Genomic DNA, 24204 nt, shown 5'->3' on the forward strand with positions numbered 1-24204 from the left:
GCCCAAGCTCATCTATATAATAAAGTGATTTCAATGCTTTTGGCTTTTGGACCTTAGTGGAGGACCCTTTAAAAGAATATGAGGCTGGACCTCAGTGGAGTCCCTTTAAAAGATTATGAAGTCTTTTGGACCTCAGTGGAGTCCCTTTAAAAGAATATGAAGTCTTTTGTGCCTCAGTAGCGTTCCTTTAAAAGAATATGAAGTCTTTTGGACCTCAGTGGAGTCCCTTTAAAAGAATATGAAGTCTTTTGTGCCTCAGTAGCTTTCCTTTAAAAGAATATGAAGTCTTTTGGACCTCAGTGGAGTCCCTTTAAAAGGATATGAAGTATTTTGTGCCTCAGTAGCGTTCCTTTAAAAGAATATGAAGTCTTTTGGACCTCAGTGGAGTCTCTTTAAAAGGATATGAAGTCTTTTGTGCCTCAGTAACGTTCCTTTAAAAGAATATGAAGTCTTTTGGACCTCAGTGAAGTCCCTTTAAAAGAATATGAAGTCTTTTGGACCTCAGTGGAGTTCCTTTAAAAGATTATGAAGTCTTTTGGACCTCAGTGGAGTCCCTTTAAAAGAATATGAAGTCTTTTGGACCTCAGTGGAGTCCCTTTAAAAGAATATGAAGTCTTTTGGACCTCAGTGGAGTCTTTTTAAAAGGATATGAAGTCTTTTGTGCCTCAGTAGCGTTCCTTTAAAAGAATATGAAGTCTTTTGGACCTCAGTGGAGTCCCTTTAAAAGGATATGAAGTCTTTTGTGCCTCAGTAGCGTTCCTTTAAAAGATTATGAAGTCTTTTGGACCTCAGTGGAGTCCCTTTAAAAGAATATGAAGTATTTTGTGCCTCAGTAGCGTTCCTTTAAAAGAATATGAAGTCTTTTGGACCTCAGTGGAGTCTCTTTAAAAGGATATGAAGTCTTTTGTGCCTCAGTAGCGTTCCTTTAAAAGATTATGAAGTCTTTTGGACCTCAGTGAAGTCCTTTTAAAAGAATATGAAGTCTAATGGACCTCAGTGGAGTTCCTTTAAAAGATTATGAAGTCTTTTGGACCTCAGTGGAGTCCCTTTAAAAGAATATGAAGTCTTTTGGACCTCAGTGGAGTCCCTTTAAAAGAATATGAAGTCTTTTGTGCCTCAGTAGCGTTCCTTTAAAAGATTATGAAGTCTTTTGGACCTCAGTGAAGTCCCTTTAAAAGAATATGAAGTCTTTTGTGCCTCAGTAGCGATCCTTTAAAAGATTATGAAGTCTTTTGGACCTCAGTGGAGTCCCTTTAAAAGAATATGAAGTCTTTTGGACCTCAGTGGAGTCCCTTTAAAAGATTATGAAGTCTTTTGGACCTCAGTGGAGTCCCTTTAAAAGAATATGAAGTCTTTTGGACCTCAGTGGAGTCCCTTTAAAAGAATATGAAGTCTTTTGGACCTCAGTGGAGTCTCTTTAAAAGAATATGAAGTCTTTTGGACCTCAGTGGAGTCCCTTTAAAAGAATATGAAGTCTTTTGGACCTCAGTGGAGTCCCTTTAAAATAATATGAAGTTTTTTGTGCCTCAGTAGCGTTCCTTTAAAAGAATATGAAGTCTTTTGTGCCTCAGTAGCATTCCTTTAAAAGATTATGAAGTCTTTTGGACCTCAGTGGAGTCCCTTTAAAAGAATATGAAGTCTTTTGGACCTCAGTGGAGTCCCTTTAAAAGAATATGAAGTCTTTTTGACCTCAGTGGAGTCCCTTTAAAAGATTATGAAGTCTTTTGGACCTCAGTGGAGTCCCTTTAAAAGAATATGAAGTCTTTTGGACCTCAGTGGAGTCCCTTTAAAAGAATATGAAGTCTTTTGGACCTCAGTGAAGTCCCTTTAAAAGAATATGAAGTCTTTTGGACCTCAGTGGAGTCCCTTTAAAAGAATATGAAGTCTTTTGGACCTCAGTGGAGTCCCTTTAAAAGAATATGAAGTCTTTTGGACCTCAGTGGAGTCCCTTTAAAAGAATATGAAGTCTTTTGGACCTCAGTGGAGTCCCTTTAAAAGAATATGAAGTCTTTTGGACCTCAGTGGAGTCCCTTTAAAAGGATATGAAGTCTTTTGTGCCTCAGTAGCGTTTCTTTAAAAGAATATGAAGTCTTTTGGACCTCAGTAGCATTTCTTTAAAAGATATGAAGTCTTTTGGACCTCAGTGGAGTCCTTTTAAAAGAATATGAAGTCTTTTGGACCTTAGTGGAGTTCCTTTAAAAGAATATGAAGTCTGTTGGACCTTAGTGGAGTTCCTTTGTAAGAATATGAAGTCTTTGGACCTCAGTAGTGGAGTTCCTTTGTAAGAATAGAAAGTCTTTTGGACCTCAGTGGAGTCCTTTTAAAAGAATATGAAGTATCATTACAATCACTCTACCTGATAATTCCATTTATATCGTCCATAATATTTCTCAGTTTGAAGTAGGCATCTGTGGGAGGTAGTTTCAGTTCTAGTATCAGTCTGTCAATCTTGTTAATACATACACAGACTGGTAACTTCTCTTGTATAGCATGTTTGATAAACCTCTCCGTGTTCAACATCACCTGTATAAACATAGGTCAAATTTCTTATCATTTTACCTCGCGTAAACTTTTTACTATTTTACTATATAGCCTTATGTGACGTCACATTGTGTAATAGGTAAAATTTCATATCAATATACCTCACGTTAACTTTTTACTATACATGTATAGCATAATTTGACGTCAAATTGGGTAATTTTGATCTCTCATCCTTGAAATGAATATCACCCGGTCAATAATTTTTTTGCGATATTCCCTAGGGGCGAGTAATCTACATAGACCTAAGGAAATTTTATGTTCTAGTTCTCTCTATTGGCTGTTCTACTCTGTGTGATAAAATCAATAATGAATGGCTCTCAGAGTAATAATTGCATTGTGGTAAAAAATTACATTAAATTTAATGTTGGTTTGGGTATAAGAAAAGAAAAAAAAAACACATATCTCAGGGAAATAACACATCTCTCAGGGGAAAAATGCATATCAGCACCCCTTAGCTCTGCCTTGGGTGTTATTTCAGCTCTTCTCTAGTTGCTAATATGCCATTTTACCCTGAGAGACTTGTTATCCTTATATTGTCTCAGGTAAGAGCGTTTACATGCAGTCTGACCAGGCTCTTATGAAGTTTGTAGCTCAATTTTTGATTTTGATATTGAAATCCCTGAAACTTTGAATGGACTATTCCAAATTCAAACCTGGCCAAGTTCATTACTCTAATATTATAATACATTACCGAAATTTAGCAAATTAAAACAAATCCAATCTACAAATTTGTAAAGTTTTAAAGAAATCATCTAGAATGCTTGTCTACAGATATTACTACAGTAAAATGACAGATTAATTACCCCATCAGCGGCGTCAACAAATATGACAGCGCCGTCACTTATCCGTAAGGCCGCAGTTACTTCATCTGAGAAATTGACATGACCTGTAAATAGACAAAAGTATGAGTAATTAGCTCATTTGCATACATGTTATACCATAACAAGAGGGCCATGATGGCCCTAGATCGCTCACCTGACTTATCAAACTCATCCAAACAATTACCTAGACAAACATTCTGACCAAGTCTCATGACAGGTGAGTCAAAAATGTGACCACTACAGTGTTAACAAGGATTATCCATATTTGAGCAGTGCGACCTAGTTTTTTTCCAAATGACACATATTCAAACTTGACCTAGAAATCATCAAAACAAACTTTCAGACTAATTTCCAGGATACTTGGATCAAAACAGTAGCAACTACAGTGTTAACAAGATTTTTCTATTTTTAGCTCCGATGACCTAGTTTCACATGTGATTTCGAACTCCTCCAAGCAATTACCTAGACAAGCATCCTGACCAAGTTTGATGATAATTGAGTTGAAAATGTGACCACTAGAATGTTAGAATGAACAGAATATTTGGATCACAACAGTTAAGAGGGTTAACAAGATTTTTCTATTTTTAGCTCCTGTGACCTAGTTTTTCATCCGAGATGACCCATGTTCGATTTATTCCCAGCAATGACCTAAAAGACAAGTTTCCTGACCAAGTTTGATGACAACTGAGTCAAAATTGTGACCACTAGAGTGTTAACAAGGTTTTTCTATTTTTAGCTCCTGTGACCTAGTTTTTCATCCGAGATGACCCATGTTCGAACTCATCCGAGCTATCACCTAGACAAACATCCTGACCAAGTTTGATGATGATTGATGCAAAAATGTGACCGCTAGGGTGTTAACAAGGTTTTTCTATTTTAGCTCCGGTGACCTAGTTTCTCATCCGAGATGACCCATGTTAGAACTCATCCGAGCTATCAACTAGATAAGCATCCTGACCAAGTTTGATGATGATTGAGGCAAAATTGTGACCTCTAGAGTGTTAACATGGTTTTTCTATTTTTAGCTCTGGTGACCTAGTTTCTCATCCGAGATGATTCATGTTCGAACTCATCGGAGCTTTCACTTAGACAAGCATCTTGACCAAGTTTGATGATGACTGATGCAAAAATGTGACTGCTAGAGTGTTAACAAGGTTTTTCTATTTTTAGCTCCGGTGACCTACTTTTTCATCTGAGATGACCCATGTTCGAACTCATCTCAGCTATCAACTAGATAAGCATCCTGACCAAGTTTGATGATGATTGATGCAAAAATGTGACCGCTAGAGTGTTAACAAGAATTTTCTATTTTTAGCTCCGGTGACCTACTTTTTCATCCGAGATGACCCATGTTCGAACTCATTCGAGCTATCACCTAGACAAACATCCTGACCAAGTTTGATGATGATTGATGCAAAAATGTGACCGCTAGAGTGTTAACAAGGTTTTTCTATTTTTAGCTCCGGTGACCTACTTTTTCATCCGAGATGACCCATGTTAGAACTCATCCGAGCTATCACCTAGACAAACATCCTGACCAAGTTTGATGATGATTGAGGCAAAAATGTGACCTCTAGAGTGTTAACAAGGTTTTTCTATTTTTAGCTCTTGTGACCTAGTTTCTCATCCGAGATGACCCATGTTCGAACTCATCCGAGCTATCAACTAGATAAGCATCCTGACCAAGTTTGATGATGATTGAGGCAAAAATGTGACCGCTAGAGTGTTAACAACTAAATGTGAACGGACGACGGACGGACGGACGATGGACAATCATCGATCCTAAAAGCTCACCCTGAGCATGCTCAGGTGAGCTAAAAACTAGACCTATCACTGAAGGTGATTAATACCCCCACCAGCAACTTTGACTTTTTGAAAAAAAGTAGTCTGAAGAAAAATTTGAACACAAACTATCAACTGTGTACAAAGAAATATTTCAATTAATTGTAATCACAACTGTGGTCTCGAAATAAGCTTGCTATACACCAAGTTTGATTACAATATCTCATTCCTAACTCTAGTTATTGTCCGGAAACCATTTTTCTATTTTTAGTAACACTGTAACCGTGACCTTGACCCTAGGGGGTCCAAATGCAATACCAACCCAGGTCTTCATATAAGCTTCCTATACACCAAATAAGATTACAATATCTCATTCCTAAGTCAAGTTATTGTCCGAAAACCATTTTTCTATTTTTCGTAACGGTGACCTTGACCTTGACCCCAGGGGGCCCAAATGCAAAACCAACCAAAGTCTTCATATAAGCATGCTATACACCAAGTTTGATAACAATATCTCATTCCTAACTCTAGTTATTGTCCGGAAACCATTTTTCTATTTTTAGTAACACTGTAACGGTAACCTTGACCCTAGGGAGTCCAAATGCAATACCAACCCAGGTCTTCATATAAGCTTCCTTTACACCAAATTAGATTACAGTATCTCATTCCTAACTCTAGTTATTGTCCGGAAACCATTTTTCTATTTTTAGTAACGGTGACCTTGACCTTGACCCCAGGGGGTCCAAATGCAATACCAACCGGAGTTTCCACATAAAGTTGCTATATACCAAGTTTGATTACAATACCTCATTCCAAACTCTAGTTATCGTCCGGAAACCATAATGTGGACCGACCGACGGACCGACGGACCGACCGACCAACCGACCGACCGACCGACCGACCGACAAGCTGACTCCTATATACCCCCCCTAAACTTCGTTTGTGGGGGTATAATAAACTTCGTTTGTGGGGGTATAATGATCCTCAACAAAGTGACATACTTTAAAGTCATTTTTCTAAAAAAAAATTCAATTGTTATTAATATCCAATCTAAATTTTCTGACATTTATGGCTAAATCTTTGCTACAAAGTTTATCATAATAACATATATATCAGTTTTGCATAGAATTGGCAGTCATTTTGAATGCCCACGCCATATTGGATTCTGAAGCGTTTTGAAAACAAAATTCTGTAAGATTTAGGTCTTTGTAAAAAGAAAGACTGAACATTTGCTTTGGAGTTAGTCTAAGATCTGTTTAAAGTTTAAAATCGTATTTCCAAAGTTTTATTCTTCATTATCCCATTTTGTGTACCTACAATTCAAAAACATAAGACAGGTAATATTATGAAGATTTTCATTCTATGTCTAGTAAAGAAAAAAAAATGTTTTCCCTAGGGAATGAAATTTTTTGCATAGCTGTGATTTATGTGGGTAACTAGCGGGATGGGAAACAAATAATATTTTATTTTAGGCCTCACCTGGTGTGTCAAACCTTTTGTGGGTATGTACTGGGACAGACAACAAGCTTTATTTTATTTAGGCCTTACCTGGTGTGTCAAACCTTTTGACGGTATGTAGTGGAACGAGAAACAAACAATATTTTACTTTAGGCCTTACCTAGGTAGTGGGATTGGAAACAAACAATATTTTATTTTAGGCCTTACCTGGTGTGTCAAACACATTGACAAGGTAGGATTTGTTCCGCGTGTCCGGCAGTACCAACGTCACCGGTGTAGACTTGATGCTCACACCACGCTGAAATTAAATATAGGAGACATAAATAGATACACCTTATCTGAAATACTGTAATTTATCAAGAAAAACAGTGAACTTTTAAACCATTATCTACAAATTATGTATATCACACTGTCAAATGTATGAAAACTACTCTTTTCCCCTGTTCAAAACCATTCATACAAAAAGCCTTGAATCCACCAATGTGGAGCAAGTGATTTGAAGAAGGTGACTTAAACCAGTTGGACTTCCAATCCAAAATGCATGACACTGCATGAAATCTCCAAGTGGAACAATGGCCTAATAATAAGGGTGTCTACCTTCAAACTCAGGATCAATAGTTTGCTCCGTGCCATGTTTCTGAATACAACATCAGTACTGGGTAGTTCAAATTGAAAACAAATACAAGTAGTTGCACAGGTTTAAATAAGTATGAATATAGCAGTACTCAAACAAGAGCTGTCACAGGAGACAGCCAAGCTCGACTAATAAAATACTGGACGCAGTAAAGAGGACAAAACTATGAAAGAAAAATCAATTATGTATAATTATGTATTAAGTTATAGTAAAAAAATAACATTTGTTAAAATAAATTCCAAGATCAAGGGAAATAATTCTAGAAATAGTCACGCTAGAGTTATGAACCTTGTCACACAACATGTATGTAATGATAAGAAGTATATATTTGAAGTAGATACCTTAAAAAGTAACAAAGTCTTACATGCCATAATTTTTGGACAGCTTTCCGGGACACTTTTCACCGCGGCAATAATGGATGTGTAGGCAGTTGTAGAAAAGGGGGGGGGTGTGTCAATCGTATAATTTTATTATATTAGGACGACTTTCTCCTGAATTTTAATGATAAACAGTTAACTTACTAGTTTTAGAAGTAGTCTTTTAGGTCGACATATTTATCATTTCATAGTATTTCATTTATTATTCCCTAAAAGCTGAATGGGCGCAGCCATGTTGTTCACCCGTTATATCTTAAAGTCGTGATAATTACTACATGACACCTAATGCAATTATTCCAGTCATAAAAACAAACACTGCAAGGTGATTTATTTGACACCTTTAATTTTTTATTTGATAGATATATTTACATTGTTTGTAATAATTAGACTTTCGGCAAGTTAGCAATTGATCTAAAAATTAATGATTATCGGGGATTAACGATAATTGTTAAGGGCCGTAAACCATTAATTAACCCGGCCATTAAACGCTGCCGAATTCAACAGAGAATGTTAATTGCCGATGCATGAAGAAAGCTATTGCCGAGGGGAATCGACAGTCGATAATTGGGGGGCTGTTTATTGTAAACTTGTCAGTGTCAACGTTCCTGTGTATTATGTGTACCAGGTCAGAATATGTTTTACGATCGAGAGGTGAAATGTGCGAGATTTGATTTAAGAAAATTTATGAACATTTTGCAAAATATCCTGATTTTTTTTTCTGGGATCAAATCGATGCCCGGGACATCTCCGGGACAGACATCCGATTTCTGGGACAATTCCGGGCATCCGGGACGTTATGGCATGTATGAACAAAGTTATAATATTTCATAAAGAAAATCCTAAGTTCAAAGAGAGATAAATCTGTAAAAATTACTTCAAGAGTTATGAACATTGTCACATAAAATATAATTGATTATAAGGAATAAGTATTTGAAGTTTGAGGTAGATACCTTTAAAACTAAAAAAGTTATAGTAAAAAAATAACATTTTTCTAGTAAATAAAATCTAAGTTTATGGGGAGATAATTCTTGCAATATTGGTGCTAGAGTAATGAACCTTGTCACATAAGATATGGATGATGACAAGGTAAATATATTTGAAGTATGAAAGTGATCCCTTTAGAAAACAAGAGGGCCATGATGGCCCTGAGGTCGCTCACCTGTATATAGCCCCCCCCCGGCCCAATTTTTACCCAAGGGCTTTTATTTGTTTATTTGAACAGACACCCATAAGAAGATGTTTCATGCAAAACATCTAAGTTCTAGCTCATTGGGTTTTTAAAAGAAGATTTTTTAAGTTTTTACTATACACATAGAGTAAAAACAATGACAACCCTCGGGTGAGGCCAGTTTTTGACCCCTGGGCTTTTATTTGACAAACTTTGTAGATATTTACTTAAAGATGTTTCATGCTTAATATCTAAAACTCTAGTTATTTTGGGTTTTTTCAAAGAAGGATTTTTAAGTTTTTTGCTATGTATATAAGGAAAATCAATGACCCCCGGGGCGGGGCCAGTTTTGACCCCAGGGCTTTTATTTTGAACATACTTGGTAGACACCCATTAGAACATGTCTCATGCTAAATATCTTAGCTCTAGCTCTTTGGGTTCTTTAAAAGAAGATCTTTTTATAAGTTTTTACTATATGCATATAAGAAATCAATGACCCTGGGGAGGGGCCAATTTTGGACCCATGGGGTTTTATTTGAACAAACTTGGTAACATTCACTAGAAAGATGTTTTATGCCAAATATATAAGCTTTAGCTCTTACAGTTCTTTAAAAGAGATTTTTTAAGTTTTTACTATATGCATATGAGGGAAAATCAATGACCCCCTGGGGCGGGGCGAATTTTAACCCAGGGTTTTATTTGAACAAACCTTGGTAGAACATTTACTAGAAGAATGTTTTATGGCAAATATCTAAGCTCTAGCTCTTACGGTTCTTTAAAAAGAAGATTTTTTAAGTTTAAACTAATATGCATATGGGAAAATCAATTACCCCCCAGGGCGGGGCCAATTTTGACCCCCAGGGCTTTTATTTGAACAAACTTGGTAGACATTCACTAGAAGATGTTTCATGCAAATATCTAAGCTTAGCTCTTTGGGTTCTTTAAAAGAAGATTTTTTAAGTTTTTTACTTTATGCATATAGGGAAAATCAATGACCCCTGGGGCGGGGCCAATTTTGACCCCAGGGCTTTTATTTGAACAAACTTGGTAGACATTCACTAGAAGATGTTTCATGCCAAATATCTAAGCTTCTAGCTCTTACAGTTCTTTAAAGGAAGATTTTTTAAGTGTTTACTATATGCATATAGGGAAAATCAATGACCCCCGGGGCGTGGCCAATTTTACCCAGGGCTTTTATTTGAACAAACTTGGTAGACACTCACTAGAAGATGTTCCATGCCAAAAATCTTAGCTCTAGCTCTTACAGTTCTTTAAAAGAAGATCTTTTAAGTTTTTACTATATGCATATAGGGGAAAATCAATGACCCCGGGGCAGGGCCAATTTTGACCCAGGGCTTTTATTTGAACAAACTTGGTAGACACTCATTAGAAGATGTTTCATGCCAAATATCTAAGCTCTAGCTCTTAGGGTTGTTTTAAAAGAAGATATTTAAAAGATTTTTTTTTTGGGGTTGCCATGGCAACCAGAGTTCTGCATGGAATTAAATTTTTTGAACAATTTTTTAAAAGGTGACCACCAAAGGAACATTCCTGTGAAGTTTGGATGAAATTGGCTCAGTGGTTTATGAGGAGATGTTCATTTAAAGCAAAAGTTTACGACGGACGGACGACGGACGGACGCCGACGGACGGACGACGCCGGACGAAAACGGCGATCACGAAAAGCTCACCCTTGACCGTACCACTTGCTGACTCAGGTGACGCTAGAAACTTTAAATCGAGTTACAAACGTGTGCGAGTACAAAATAATATTCAAATTCTAAGTTCAAGGGGGTGATAAATTTTGAAAAAAATTTTTGGTTTTCTAAAGGGGTTTTGAAACCCCCGTCACAAAAAAGATGGGGATGAAAGTAAGGTCATATTTTTTGAAGTAAAGAGGTTGATTTCCTTTTAAGAAAAAAGAAGTAACAAATTAAAAAAAAGGGGATTTTTTTTAAGGAAAATTTCCCAAGTTAAGGGGAAATAAATTTTGAAAAAAAATTGGTTGCTAGAAGGTTTTTTAACCTTTTTAAAAATAAAGGGTGGGGGGTTTTATGAAAGGACATATATTTGAAAGTTTTTTGAAATTTGATACCTTAAAAATTGACAAAGTTTATAGTGAAAAATATTTTAACGGGACCAAAACCTTTTAAATTAAAATCTTGGGACAGCCCGGATTTGCGGACGCCGACGCCGGGGCGAGTAGGACAGCTCTCCATATACTTCGTATAGTTGAGCTAAAAATATGTTCTCTTACCTCAATTTCTGTAAACAAAGTGTCTGTATATCTTATCTGAAACACAAAATTAATAAATAAATCAATCAATCAATCAATCAAACAAAAGAGGGCCATGAATCGGCCTGAGGTCGCTCACCTGTAAAATAATAGGCCCCCGGAGCCCCGGGGCCATTAAAAAACCCCAGGGCTTTTATTTGAGCAAACTTGGAAGACACCTATTAGAAGATGTTTCATGATGTTAAGTTTTACTTACACACATATAATTGAAAAACAATGGACCTCCCCCCCCTTTTGGGCAGGGCCATTTTTAAAACGCCAAGGGCGTTTAAAATTTGGACAAACTTGGTAGACACCACAAAAGATGTTTTCTGCTTAAAAATCTAACCTCTAGGCTCATTGGGTTTTTTTAAAAGAAGATTTTTTAAGTTTTCTAAACACACTATAGTTAAAAACAATGACACCTCTAGGCGGGGCACGTTTGTGACCCGGGCTTTTTATTTGCAATAAACTTTGTAGACACTTACAGAAGATGTTTCATTCTTATATCTAAACTCTAGCTATTTGGGTTTTCAAAGAAGATTTTTTAAGTTTTTTGGCGATACACACATAAGGAAAATCCAAATAAGACCGGCGGCGGCGGGGCAATTTTGACCCAGGGTTTTATTTGTTGAACCAAAACTGGTGGTGGTAGACCCCATTAGAACATGTGTTCATTGGCTAAATTTAGTTAGCTCTAAGCTCTTGGGTTCTTTCAAAGAAAGCTTTTTTTAAGTTTTCTCTATATGCATATAGTTGGAAAGGGATCAAAATGACTGACCCACCCGTTTTCTCTGGGGCGGGGTCCGAACTTTTGACCCCAGGGCATGTTATTTGAAGGAAAACTTTGGTAGACACTCACTAGAAGAATGCTTTCATGCTTAATATTCTAAACTCATATCTATTTGGGTTTATTTTCAAAGAAGATTTTTTAAGTTTTTGCTCATAACACATATAGCAGGAACAGTCAATGACCCCCGGTGCAGGGCCAATTTTGACCCCAGACTTTTATTTGAACGAACACGTGGTAGACAACTATTTAGAACATGTTTCATGCTAATATCTTAGCTCTTGCTCTTTAGGGTTCTTTAAAGGAAAGTTTTCTAAGTTATTTACATATCATAATAGGTGAAAAATCATTGACCCCTGGGCGGGGGGCCAATTTGACCCCAGGGCTTTTATTTGAACAATCTTTGGGGTCAGACACTCACTAGAAGATGTTTTCATGCTTAATATCTACAAACTCTTAGCTATATGGGTTTTTTCAAAGAAGATTTTTAAGTTTTTGCCTATACACATATAAGGAAAATCAATGACCCCGGGGCAGGGGCCAATTTTGAGCCCCAGGGCTTTTATTTGAACAAACTTTGTAAAGAACACCCATTACGAACATGTTTCATGCTAAATATCTTCAGCTCTAGCTCTTTGGGTTCTTTAAAAGAAGATTTTTTAAAAAAAAAGTTTTCACTATATGCATATAGGGAAAATCAATGACCCCCTGGGCGGGGGCCCAATTTTTTGACAGGTCCCAGGCCGCCTTTTTTTTTTGAACAAACTTGGTAGACACCCTTAGAAGATGTTTCATGCTAAATATCTTAGCTCTAGCTCTATGGGTTCTTTTAAAAAGAAAGATTTTTTTAAGTTTTTACTATATGCATATAGGGAAAATCAATGACCCCCTGGGGGCGGGGGGGCCATTTTGATCACCCCCAGGGCTTTTTATTTGAACAAACTTGGTAGACACTCACTAGAAAGATGTTTTCATGCCAAATATCTAAGCTCTAGCTCTTTTGGGTTTTTTAAAAGGAGATATTTAAAAGTTTTTTGGCTTTTGGTTGCCATGGAACCAGAAATTTTTGCATGGAAAATTAAAATTTTTTGAACCAAATTTTTTAAGGGGACCACCAAAAAACATTCCGTGAAATTTGGGTGAAAATTTGGGTTGGTTTTTGAGGAAAAATGTCATTTAAAGTAACCCGTTTACGGGCGGACGGCGGGCCCGGCCCCGGGGGCCCGGCAAAAGCGATCACAAAAGCTCACCCTGTCACTTTGTGACAGGTGAGCTAAAAATACATCAATCAGTCAATTTATTGATTGATTGATTGATCAATAAATAAATAGTCATTTATTTTTATTATTTCATAATTATTTCATCATACCAACATTTGCATTAAAATGCAAGTTTAGGGCGCTTACACTTTCATCAGGCAGTCTGACCTTTCTCTATACTGTTGGCAATAACATAAAAAAATAATTTGATACTGAAAACCCAGTAAATACTTAAAGGCTCCACTGAAGTATTTTGAAATGACTCAACTGGAAATCTTTTCCAAGATTTGTGTACCAATCCATGTAGGTCTGCTAAATTCTCACCCATTTTTCCATAATAAATGATTTTTTTGTGCAAAATCACCAAAAGTCGTTGCAACGCTTTTCACTCAAAAGCTTTTTAACCTAAGTGGAGCTTTATGACCTCAGTGGAACTTTTTGACCTCAGTGGAACTTTTTGACCTCAGTGAAGCTTTTTGACCTCAGTGAAGCTTTTTGACCTCAGTGAAGCTTTTTAACCTCAGTGAAGCTTTTTGACCTCAGTGAAGCTTTTTGACTTCAGTGGAACTTTTTGACCTCAGTGAAGCTTTTTGACTTCAGTGGAACTTTTTGACCTCAGTGAAGCTTTTTGACCTCAGTGAAGCTTTTTAACCTCAGTGAAGCTTTTTGACCTCAATGAAGCTCTTTTAATGACTGCTACAACTTCAAAGCAGTGCAAGTGCTGGAGATAAAACATTAACAGAGATTGTCAAATACTTACATCTTTATCATCTTTCACGTTGATCTCAGGGTGAGTCTGAGATACCAGACAATCTACAAATGTAGTCTGAAATGGAAATAAAAAAATAAATTTCTGTTATTAATTTTAAACAGAAAAGAATGATTTTTTCTTTCTTTAGAAAGGGCACACTTGAAATTGACAATGTTAAAATAAATGGTTTTAATGCATTTTATATGCTTGTTACATGTACCTAAAGAAAGTAGCGTTGAATGTGAAATTGTCAAAAAAAAGAGTAGCAAAATGTAAACAAAGTAGTCTTATGATTTCCATTCAAAATACAATATCACTGTATCTGTATTAAATGAGCCGTGTCACGACAAAACCAACATAATGTGTTTGCGACCAGCATGGATCCAGACCAGCCTGCGCATCCGCGCAGTCTGATCAGGATCCATGCTGCTGGCTTACCAACTCTATTACAAGTAGAGGTGCAACGATACCTTTCGATGCATCGAAAACCGGTTTTATGAGCGCCGATTCGATTCCCGATACCAACTGTAACATTTTCCCCACCCAAAAATAAACATTGAAAGAGTGAGAGTTTTAGTCTTTCCCTTCGTGCTTTATCACGTTACATACGATTGGCCAGTTAAAACTCGGTCATCCAATCAGTGGGCGCGTAATGTTTTATTTTCGGCAAACAAGTATGCTTTACGGACGTGTCATATCCAAAGTCTGGCAGTATGTCTAATTTAATGCAATATATGAAACGAAAACACGATGTGGACTTGTTTGGTAAGCATGACATGCCTAGTTCAAGTTCAGCAAAAAGGTATGTTTGTAACTTAGTTACTAGACTAAGAAGTATTGTGTGACAACACTGACATTAGGATTGAATATTCATTTTACATATTATGGGATTTATAAACAGAATATCTGAATTTCAGTTCTGACAACCTTGTGAAACTTTGTTCATTATTATTTACTTTACAATTAACATACTTTGTTAAATTCCTAGTCAGCAGAAGGTATCTGTGATAGTCATGTTACTGAGATTAATGATTATTTGCCTGATTAGAATTATTTTCCAAATAGACAAGAGCTTTTTATTCTCATAAACACAATTATTAAGTCAAATAAGCTAATATAATAGTTATATTACAACAGAAAAGCAAAGCACTAGGTTGAAGGCCACTCACTTTTGGAGCAGACAAGCAGAATTATATACCAAAGATAAATAAGTAATCAGAAATGTATCGAATCGAAAAAAATCGAATCGGAGTGTCTAAAATCGAAATCGAATCGAATTGAACATTTGGTGTATCGTTGCAGCCCTAATTACAAGTAGAGAAACTGATAGCCAACAGCATGGATCCTGATCAGACTGCCCGGATGCGCAGGCTGGTCTGGATCCATGCTGGTCGCAATCACATTATGTTGGTTTTGTCGTGACACGGCTCAAATGCTAAACAAGAGGGCCATGATGGCCCTGAGGTCGCTCACCTGTATATAGGCCCCCCCTCCACCCCCGGGCCAAGTTTTACCCAAGGGCTTTTATTTGTTTATTTGAACAGACTTGGTAGACACCCATAAGAAGATGTTTCATGCTACACATCTAAGTTCTAGCTCATTGGGTTTTTTAAAAGAAGATTTTTAAAGTTTTTACTATACACATATAGTTAAAAACAATGACACCCCTGGGGCAGGGCCAGTTTTGACCCCCAGGCTTTTATTTGAACAAACTTTGTAGATATTTACTTAAAAATGTTTCATGCTTAATATCTAAACTCTAGCTATTTGGGTTTTTTCAAAGAAGATTTTAAAGTTTTTGCTATACACATATAAGGAAAAGCAATGACCCCCCGGGCGGGGCCAGTTTTGACCCCAGGGCTTTTGTTTAAACATACTTGGTAGACACCCATTAGAACATCTTTCATGCTAAATATCTTAGCTCTAGCTCTTTGAGTTCTTTAAAGGACTTTTTAAGTTTTTACTATATGCATATAGGGAAAATCAATGACCCCCTGGGGCGGGGCCAATTTTGACCCCAGGGCTTTTATTTGAACAAACTTGGTAGACACTCATTAGAAGACGTTTCATGCTAAATATCTAAGCTCTAGCTCTTTGGGTTCTTTAAAAGAAAATTTTTAAGTTTTTACTATATGCATATAGGGAAAATCTATGACCCCCTGGGGCGGGTCAATTTTGACCCCAGGGCTTTTATTTGAACAAACTTGGTAGACATTCACTAGAAGATGTTTCATGCCAAATATCTAAACTCTAGCTCTTACGGTTCATTAAAAGAAGATTTTTTAAGTTTTTACTATATGCATATAGGGAAAATCAATGACCCCCCGGGGCGGGGCCAATTTTGACCCCAGGGCTTTAATTTGAACAAACGTGGTAGACACTCACTAGAAGATGTTTCATGCTTAATATCTTAGCTCTAGCTCTTTGGGTTCTTTAAAAGAAGATTTTTTAAGGTTTTACTATATGCATATAGGGAAAATCAGTGACCCCCTGGGTCGGGGCCAATTTTGACCCCAGGGCTTTTATTTGAACAAACTTGGTAGACATTCACTATAAGATGTTTCATGCCAAATATCTAAGCTCTAGCTCTTATGGTTCTTTAAAAGAAGATTTTTTAAGTTTTTACTATATGCATATAGGGAAAATCAATGACCCCCCAGGGCGGGGCCAATTTTGACCCCAGGGCTTTTATTTGAACAAACTTGGTAGACATTCACTAGAAGATGTTTCATGCCAAATATCTAAGCTCTAGCTCTTACGGTTCTTTAAAGAAGATTTTTTAAGGTTTTACTATATGCATATAGGGAAAATCAATGACCCCCCGGGGCGGGGCCAATTTTGACCCCAGGGCTTTTATTTGAACAAACTTGGTAGACACTCACTAGAAGATGTTTCATGCCAAATATCTTAGCTCTAGCTCTTTGGGTTCTTTAAAAGAAGATTTTTTAAGTTTTTACTATATGCATATAGGGAAAATCAATGACCCCCTGGGGCGGGGCCAATTTTGACCCAAGGGCTTTTATTTGAACAAACTTGGTAGACACCCACTAGAAGATGTTTATGCCAAATATCTAAGCTCTAGCTGTTAGGGTTGTTTAAAAGAAGATATTTAAAGATTTTTCTTTTGGTTGCCATGGCAACCAGAGCTGCATGGAATTAAATTCTTTGAACAATTTTTAAAGGTGACCACCAAAGGAACATTCCTGTGAAGTTTGGATGAAATTGGCTCAGAGGTTAATGAGGAGATGTCATTTAAAGCAAAAGTTTACGGACGGACGACGGACGCTGGACGGACGACGGACGGACGGACGGATGCCGGACGAAAAGCGATCACAAAAGCTCACCCTGTCACTTTGTGACAGGTGAGCTAAAAACAACAGAAGCAAAAAAATGATTCAAGCAAACGTAGTTATTTTCTGAAAAACTTTAATGAGACAACAAAAATAAAATGCTTTTGAAAAATTAAAATAAAAGCATTCGGGGCATAATGGGCCTTTAAAAACAAGCGTATCTATGTTTTTATAACAAATAAATCATATTAAAACTTACTTTCCCATGATGTAAGTGTCCACAAAGTGTAACATTTCTGATTAACTCAGGTGTGTCCATTAAATCTGCCAAGAATCTAAAACACAAAATTATCAATATTTTCTGTTAAATTTCATACTAACGCATTTTCTCTCTTTCTATTTTTTGAGATAAAAGATGAAAAATATGTGAAAAAAATTCAAATGGAATTCATAATATACTTACTAAAAATGCCGCAAAAAATTCTAAAATTTATAATCATGGATCACTTTTTAATAAAATATACTCTGAATTCACTTAATTTTGTGGACATGAAATGTTGTGGTTTTGTCACAAAGAACATCTTTGTGGGATCACTTTATAGTGCATCCCAGCTTGTTTAATATATAGAGGAGATTGAATGAATGTAGGTTTAATTCTGAATTTATTGAACAAGTTGAATAAAATCATCTTATGCGAGCCTCTGGCGAGCATGATTTTAATTTTTTTCAACAAGTTCAATAAATTTAAAAATGAGCCTCTACACGAATATAATATTCTATTTATCACATACATAGAATAAGAACTGCTTATAGTAAAAAAGAATCATTTATCATTGACTTATAGTGTAACGCTAACATTAAGTGCGTCTTATCGCTATGTTTGTATAACGCAAGTGGCATCACATCAAAATATATGCATGGGCTTGCCATACTATTTTACCAAGTCACAAAAATGACATAGGTAAATAGTAAAAGTCTTTATAAGAAGACAATGTATGATAATTGTTATACATATATAATGCAGCTTACTCCATATTGTATACAGTATCTGGTAAATCCTGTTCTGCCATGGAAAACTTTTTCTTCTTCACTGGAGCAATGATGGGCTCTGAAAATAAAAATTATAAACCATTAATGTTAACTTATTTACTTTGAGACTAAAGGGTTTACATTCACACATTTTTAAAGGCCCATTATGCTTCAGGAATGCTTATATTTTTTATTACTCAAAATCTTTTTTTTATTTTTGATGTCCCGTTATAGTTTCTAAAATGTTACTCATTGGCCAATTTCCAGATCCATCTGTTGCTGCTGTCACTTTTTAGCAATTAGTACAGTTAAAGTGATTTAGTATTTTGTATGGAAGTCAAAATACTACTTTGTGCACATTTTCCAACTTTATGATATTTAATTTCAAATTAAGCTCTACTTCCTTCAGGTGTAAAGCATCTATCTCAGTGTTCTGCCAAGGCCGCGAATCCGCGACATTCTCGCTAAAAAAATGCAAATGTCGCACATAAAAATGCAGTGGTGCGAATATTGTCGCGTACGAAATTTCCGAGTACGAATCCGACAAAAGTGGTGGCAATTCTCATGGCATTAAAATTATTACACGGTAACCGAAGCAAGTGCGCGTAAGTTATCTAACATCGATTCTGATTGGTTTATAATTATAGAACGGCCAATGAAAACCTATTTTATTTTTACTGTTGTTAATAATGGCGACGCCAGAGAAAATACCAAAAACGATACTCAATTTTTTTCAAAAGAAAAGCCCAATTCCAAATGACAATGAAAAGTCGGACAAAAACAATAATGTATCGAACCAGTCCACATCGTCTGAGCCTCCCGCAACCCTGAAGCCTTCAGAAAACATTCCAAAAAAAATGGTTAAATGAATACACGTGGCTTAGTTACTCTACCGATAATTATATGACCTGTAAATTGTGCATTAAACATAATAAGACCAATGCTTTCACGTCCAAAAATACAAATTTCAAGACAACAACACTGAATCGGCATGCTGAATCGATGCAGGGTGACCTAAAAAAAGTTGTTGATAGAGTTTTGACTGTGAAGGAATCTGCTGCCATAGTGGCATTAAAGTCTACTTTCTGGATAGTGCAGGAAAATATAGCTTTAACTAAACATGAAAGCCTGCTGACTCTTCTTTCAGAATTGAATTGCCCTCATGTTGATGACCTAAATACTGCTAAAAATGTTAACTACTCATCTGATAAAGCAGCTGTTGATATGTTGAAGTCACTAGCTTATGTTACCAGGGAAAAGGTTGATAGATGTATTGAAACTTCACCTTACATTAGCCTCCTTTGTGATGAGAGTACAGATATTCAGTGTTCAGAAAAAGCTAGTTGTATATGCTCGAGTACTTGATATTAATACTTTTAAACCATGTACTATGTTTGTAACCAATTTGAAGGTTGATTCTGCTTACTGGGGAGGCTATATACAAAGAACTTAAGTCATTGACCAGCATGAAAGGGATTGCTTCTTCAAAGATAATGGGCTTAGGAACTGATGGGGCCAAGTGATGACAGGTGTAGGTAAGGGGGTGACAGGATTTATGTTAAGAGATAATCCTTATGATGCCTAAACTATCACTGCCTAGCTCACAAACTAGCCTTAGTCACATCTCAAGCTGCAAATGAAGTTCCTTATTTAGTTGAATATCAGACAATATTGACAGGGCTCTTCTACTTTTTCAAAGCATCTGCTAAGAGGTGTCATCAGTTGACTGAAGTTCAGAAACTTCTTGAGGAGCCATCATTAAAAGTAAAGGAAGTTCATGAGGTGAGATGGTTAAGTACCTATATTGCAGTTAAAACAGTATATACTGTATTGGATTCTCTCATCACTTACTTCACAGAGGACAAAGATGCCAAAGCAAAGGGTTATGGAAAGAAACTTTCTACCCAAGACTTTATTGCCAGTACCTATCTTTTGATGGATGTTTTGCCCATTGTGTCACAAATGTGTTTGGTTTTCCAAAAAGCAGATCTAGATGTTTGTCAAGTAAAAATTGAAGTTGATTCATGCTAAGCTTTGAATTAATGAAGATAAAGTCTGGTGAAGCAAATGCAGAACATGGGTCATATCTACAGCAGCTGCAGAATGTAACATTTAAGTTTGAGTGGTGGGAAGGTTATCTTTAAAGGAAATCATGTGGTGCATGGCAAGCAGAACATTGATTCCATTAAAACAAAATTCATAGATAAAATTCTTGAGAAGCTGAATGACAGGTTCCCAGATGATGATACAAATGTTATTTATGCATTTGCAGTTTTAGGAATGAGACCCATCACATTCTTATCTAGTAAAGACAGAATGGATTGGGGAAATGACAAGATTGACATATTAATTAAACAGTATGGAGAAGAAAAAACATCAGTTCCAACAGAAGAACAGCCCCAGGTTACCCAAACACCTATCATTCAATCCAAATCAAACAAGAGTAGAATGGTCTAAGGTGAAAGAGACAGTAGTCCAGGAAGGTTACCCTAGGGACAAGATGGCTGTTTTATGGAATCTTTATCAATAAAAACACCATAAGGAAGGACTATCCAAACCTTCTAAAATTAGCTTCTTTGGCATTGACTGCTCCAATTCATACTTCTGATTGTGAAAGGGGGTTAGTACACAAAACCAAACCTAAAACTCCATTCTAGAAATAGACTTCTACCAGAGACTGTTAATGATGTCATGACTGTGAAACTTGAAGGTGGTTCAATGAAAGACTTTGACTTTTTAAGGGCATTGGAAGTGTGGAGGGAGTGAGAAAATGAGAAAGTTATTTTTATAATTTATTCTAATAATGATAAACATTTCAGTTATTCACAAGTTACAGTTTGAACAGTTTAAATTTAAATAAAGTTAAACTCTCTGGTTTAAGTTCAGTTTTCCAACAAGCAGTAGTGGTGATGTACATATGTAAATAGTGTTCATAACATCATAAAGAAGATTAACATCAAAATAAAATCAGGTAATCTTTTCTTTAAAATTTTGATGTCTTATTGATATTCAAAATGTCCCCAATATTTTTTATTTAAGGAGACATTTGTCCCTATTTTTTTATAACCTTGGCAGAACACTGTATCTTCTAAAACCACCATATAAACTTTACAAAACTCATGCCTGCCCTTTCTAAAGAAGGAAATATGAGCTGTGTCACGACAAAACCAACAAAGTGCGTTTACGACCAGCATGGATCCAGACCAGCCTGCCCATCCCTATTACAAGTAAAGAAACTGGTAGCGAACAGCATGGATCCTGATCAGACTGCGCGGATGCGCAGGCTGGTCTGGATCCATGCTGGTCGCAAACGCACTATGTTGGTGTTGCTGTGACACGGCTCAATTATTCATTTGTTCCTGTCGAGGCATAATATGCCTTTTAGACTCAATTACACAATAAGGGTAAACAGCCTTCTGTAAGCTTACGTCAAAGTTTCGTATCCTGTTATATTTGAGCCCTCTCAAAAAATTCAATGTACAGGCCTAAATGGTAAATAGATAACTACCAAATAAACTAAACTATCACACTGTAACTAAATGCTTTACCTGATAGAGGCTGAGTGTCTTCTTCTTGAACTATTGTCTGAAATTCAAGAAAGCATTGCATTTATATAATATCATATTATCGTTGATTACTATATTCAAGTAACATGCATAAAAAATTAATGCACATTTTACCAAAGTCATGAGATAGTTTTACCAAAAACTAATATCAGATTTTGACTTGCTTGTCCATTTATGCTAAAGGATCTCTTTACTTGTCCGTATAAAATCTATAAAATGTTATGAAAATATTTCACTTGTCCGTACAGGCTGTGCAAAAAGGTCAATTTAATCTTTCCACCCACAACTGTATTACAGAAAACCTATCTTACACAGGCCACAGCATTTGAAAGCTCTTTGAATTAATTTCGGCACAAAACGATTTTATTGAGTCATTGCTTTTTTATTTTATATCATACACAATTTGCCTATAGTCTATATTTCCTAAAACAATTTTAATACTCGGACAGCACAAATGTATCTTACTTCGACTTCTGGCCCATAAACCTCCTCCGGTGTCGGATAATATTTCTTATCTTCATGAAGAACAACCTGCATGTCGGAGGCCTCTTCGTCATCTTGATCCATAGCCTCCTCGTCCTAGTGTAATAAAATAGCCAACATTTAGTGTAATTTAGTGTAACAAAATAGCCAACATTTAGTGTAATTTAGTGTAACAAAATAGCCAACATTTAGTGTAATTTACTGACTTGCTTACAACGTGAATATGAAATGATGGTATATTATCCATCAAATGATTTATCATTAGTCAAATTGAACACTTTGTGTCACTTTTTGAAGAGTTTAATTTAAAGCAGGTCTCCAGGTAAGCGCAGTAAATATGTATAAATTTTCGCAAAAAGATCACATGTTTATGCATACAAATAAAACTTCAAGCACAAAAACAACACATATGAAATTGTGATTTCTTGTGATTATGCAAGAAAGGATAGATCACCAAAACGAAAAAGTGCAGACCATGATTTCAGCGGTCCAAAACTGTATATATGTACATTTTATCTAGGTTCATAGGAACACTGAGCATGCCAAATTGTGATGCTCTTTTAAATTAAATCTTTATTATTATTATTATTATAATGTATAATTATACAAATTCTATTCATTTCAGACACACAAACATGCTATTCTTTAATGCCTATCTAAAACAAATAATTGAATTTCATCTATCATATAAAGAAAGGTCAATGATAAAGCTAAATCTGTCCAGAATTTTTTGTTCTAACAAGGGTTAAGAGATAGTTTGAGTCGCGTCATGACAAAACCAACATAGTGCGTTTGCGACCAGTCTGATCAGGATCCATGCTATTCGCTTACAAACCCTATAACAAGTAGAGAAACTAATAGCCAACAGCATGGATTCTGATCAGACTGCGCAGGCTGGTCAAGATCCATGCTGGTCGCAAATGCATTGCGTTAGTTTTGTCGTGGCGCGGCTCATTTTAACACTTCTTTGGGTAGTATCCAGTACTTACATCCGCACCTCCGTAATCTGGGTACTTTTCTACGTCATCTTGGTCCCCAGAGTCATCGCTATCATCATCATCATCACTGTCTAATTCTGGACCTATGTAATTACCAAACTCATCATAAAGGTCCCCGTCCATAGCAGATGATTACCTAAAATGATACACAATATTGTATATACAATAAACATAGTTCTGGCTTCCATAACTTTATATGTCGCTTTTATTTTGACGTTGCGACAGTAAAGTTATGGGTCAACTCTATTTGCAAAGGCTACCAAAATTTGACAGTTCGTGCGCCGTACATAAAAACCTACTAAATCACCCTTATTAAACAAGTTTGGGTCAAATAAAAATACCATTTGATAAACAAATCAATTTTGAACCAATTCATGTTTTGTTTTTAAATGAAACTTCAATGACATTGTGTACCCAACTATTTTTTAGAGAAATATGTAGAGGATTTTTACCAATATGGAGTCTGCTTTCAAATGAGATCTCGCGGGAATTCATGTTTTGGAAATTCTAGCATCTATTTTTAGTAACGGACCATACACTATTTTTAGTAAGTGTATGGTTTTATATAAAAACAAACAAATAATTCATGAATCATCACTCAAAACAATATAAGTCCAACATGTTTTTGGTACAATGTCTGTTATTGAATAAATACATCGTTATTCATAATTGCAAAGCCACGTTTTCAATTAAAAATAGCATTTGGGTCACTTGTCACCAAATGTCATGCAAAGGTATCCGACCTAAATTCTCGCTGGTCAGGTGATAATTAGGGCAGCAATGGCGACGAATTTTATGAAATGTGAACCCGCTGATAAACTTTGAGGCAATATTTCATCAATTTAACATTGTGTGTTCAAAAATATAGACTGATGGGTCCCAAATATATCTAACTACCTGTATTAAAATAGTTTTTGTCCAGACCACGCAAATTTATTGAGTTACAGCATGACATAAAAATGTCACGGGTCTGGTTGATACGG

General features: G+C 36.1%; 1 protein-coding gene across 1 annotated transcript in view; it reads right to left on the minus strand.

The window, feature by feature from the left end:
• The window catches only part of LOC132730635 (116 kDa U5 small nuclear ribonucleoprotein component-like), a 41779-nt gene extending 18401 nt beyond the window's left edge, over positions 1–23378 (minus strand). Inside the window, exons 1-10 of the mRNA XM_060716606.1 lie at positions 23213–23378; positions 22206–22319; positions 21723–21759; positions 18175–18253; positions 17405–17480; positions 13865–13930; positions 11038–11073; positions 6810–6900; positions 3345–3427; positions 2357–2523 (exon numbers count right to left, since the gene is read on the minus strand). Of these exons, the coding sequence (XP_060572589.1) occupies positions 2357–2523; positions 3345–3427; positions 6810–6900; positions 11038–11073; positions 13865–13930; positions 17405–17480; positions 18175–18253; positions 21723–21759; positions 22206–22319; positions 23213–23344 (881 nt within the window). The 5' untranslated portion in view covers positions 23345–23378. The remainder of the gene's footprint in view (positions 1–2356; positions 2524–3344; positions 3428–6809; positions 6901–11037; positions 11074–13864; positions 13931–17404; positions 17481–18174; positions 18254–21722; positions 21760–22205; positions 22320–23212) is intronic.
• Between the last annotated feature and the right edge of the window lie 826 nt (positions 23379–24204).

Source organism: Ruditapes philippinarum, unplaced genomic scaffold (assembly GCF_026571515.1).
Source record: "Ruditapes philippinarum isolate M1 unplaced genomic scaffold, ASM2657151v2 ctg4723_1_1_1_1, whole genome shotgun sequence".
NCBI lineage: Eukaryota > Metazoa > Mollusca > Bivalvia > Venerida > Veneridae > Ruditapes > Ruditapes philippinarum.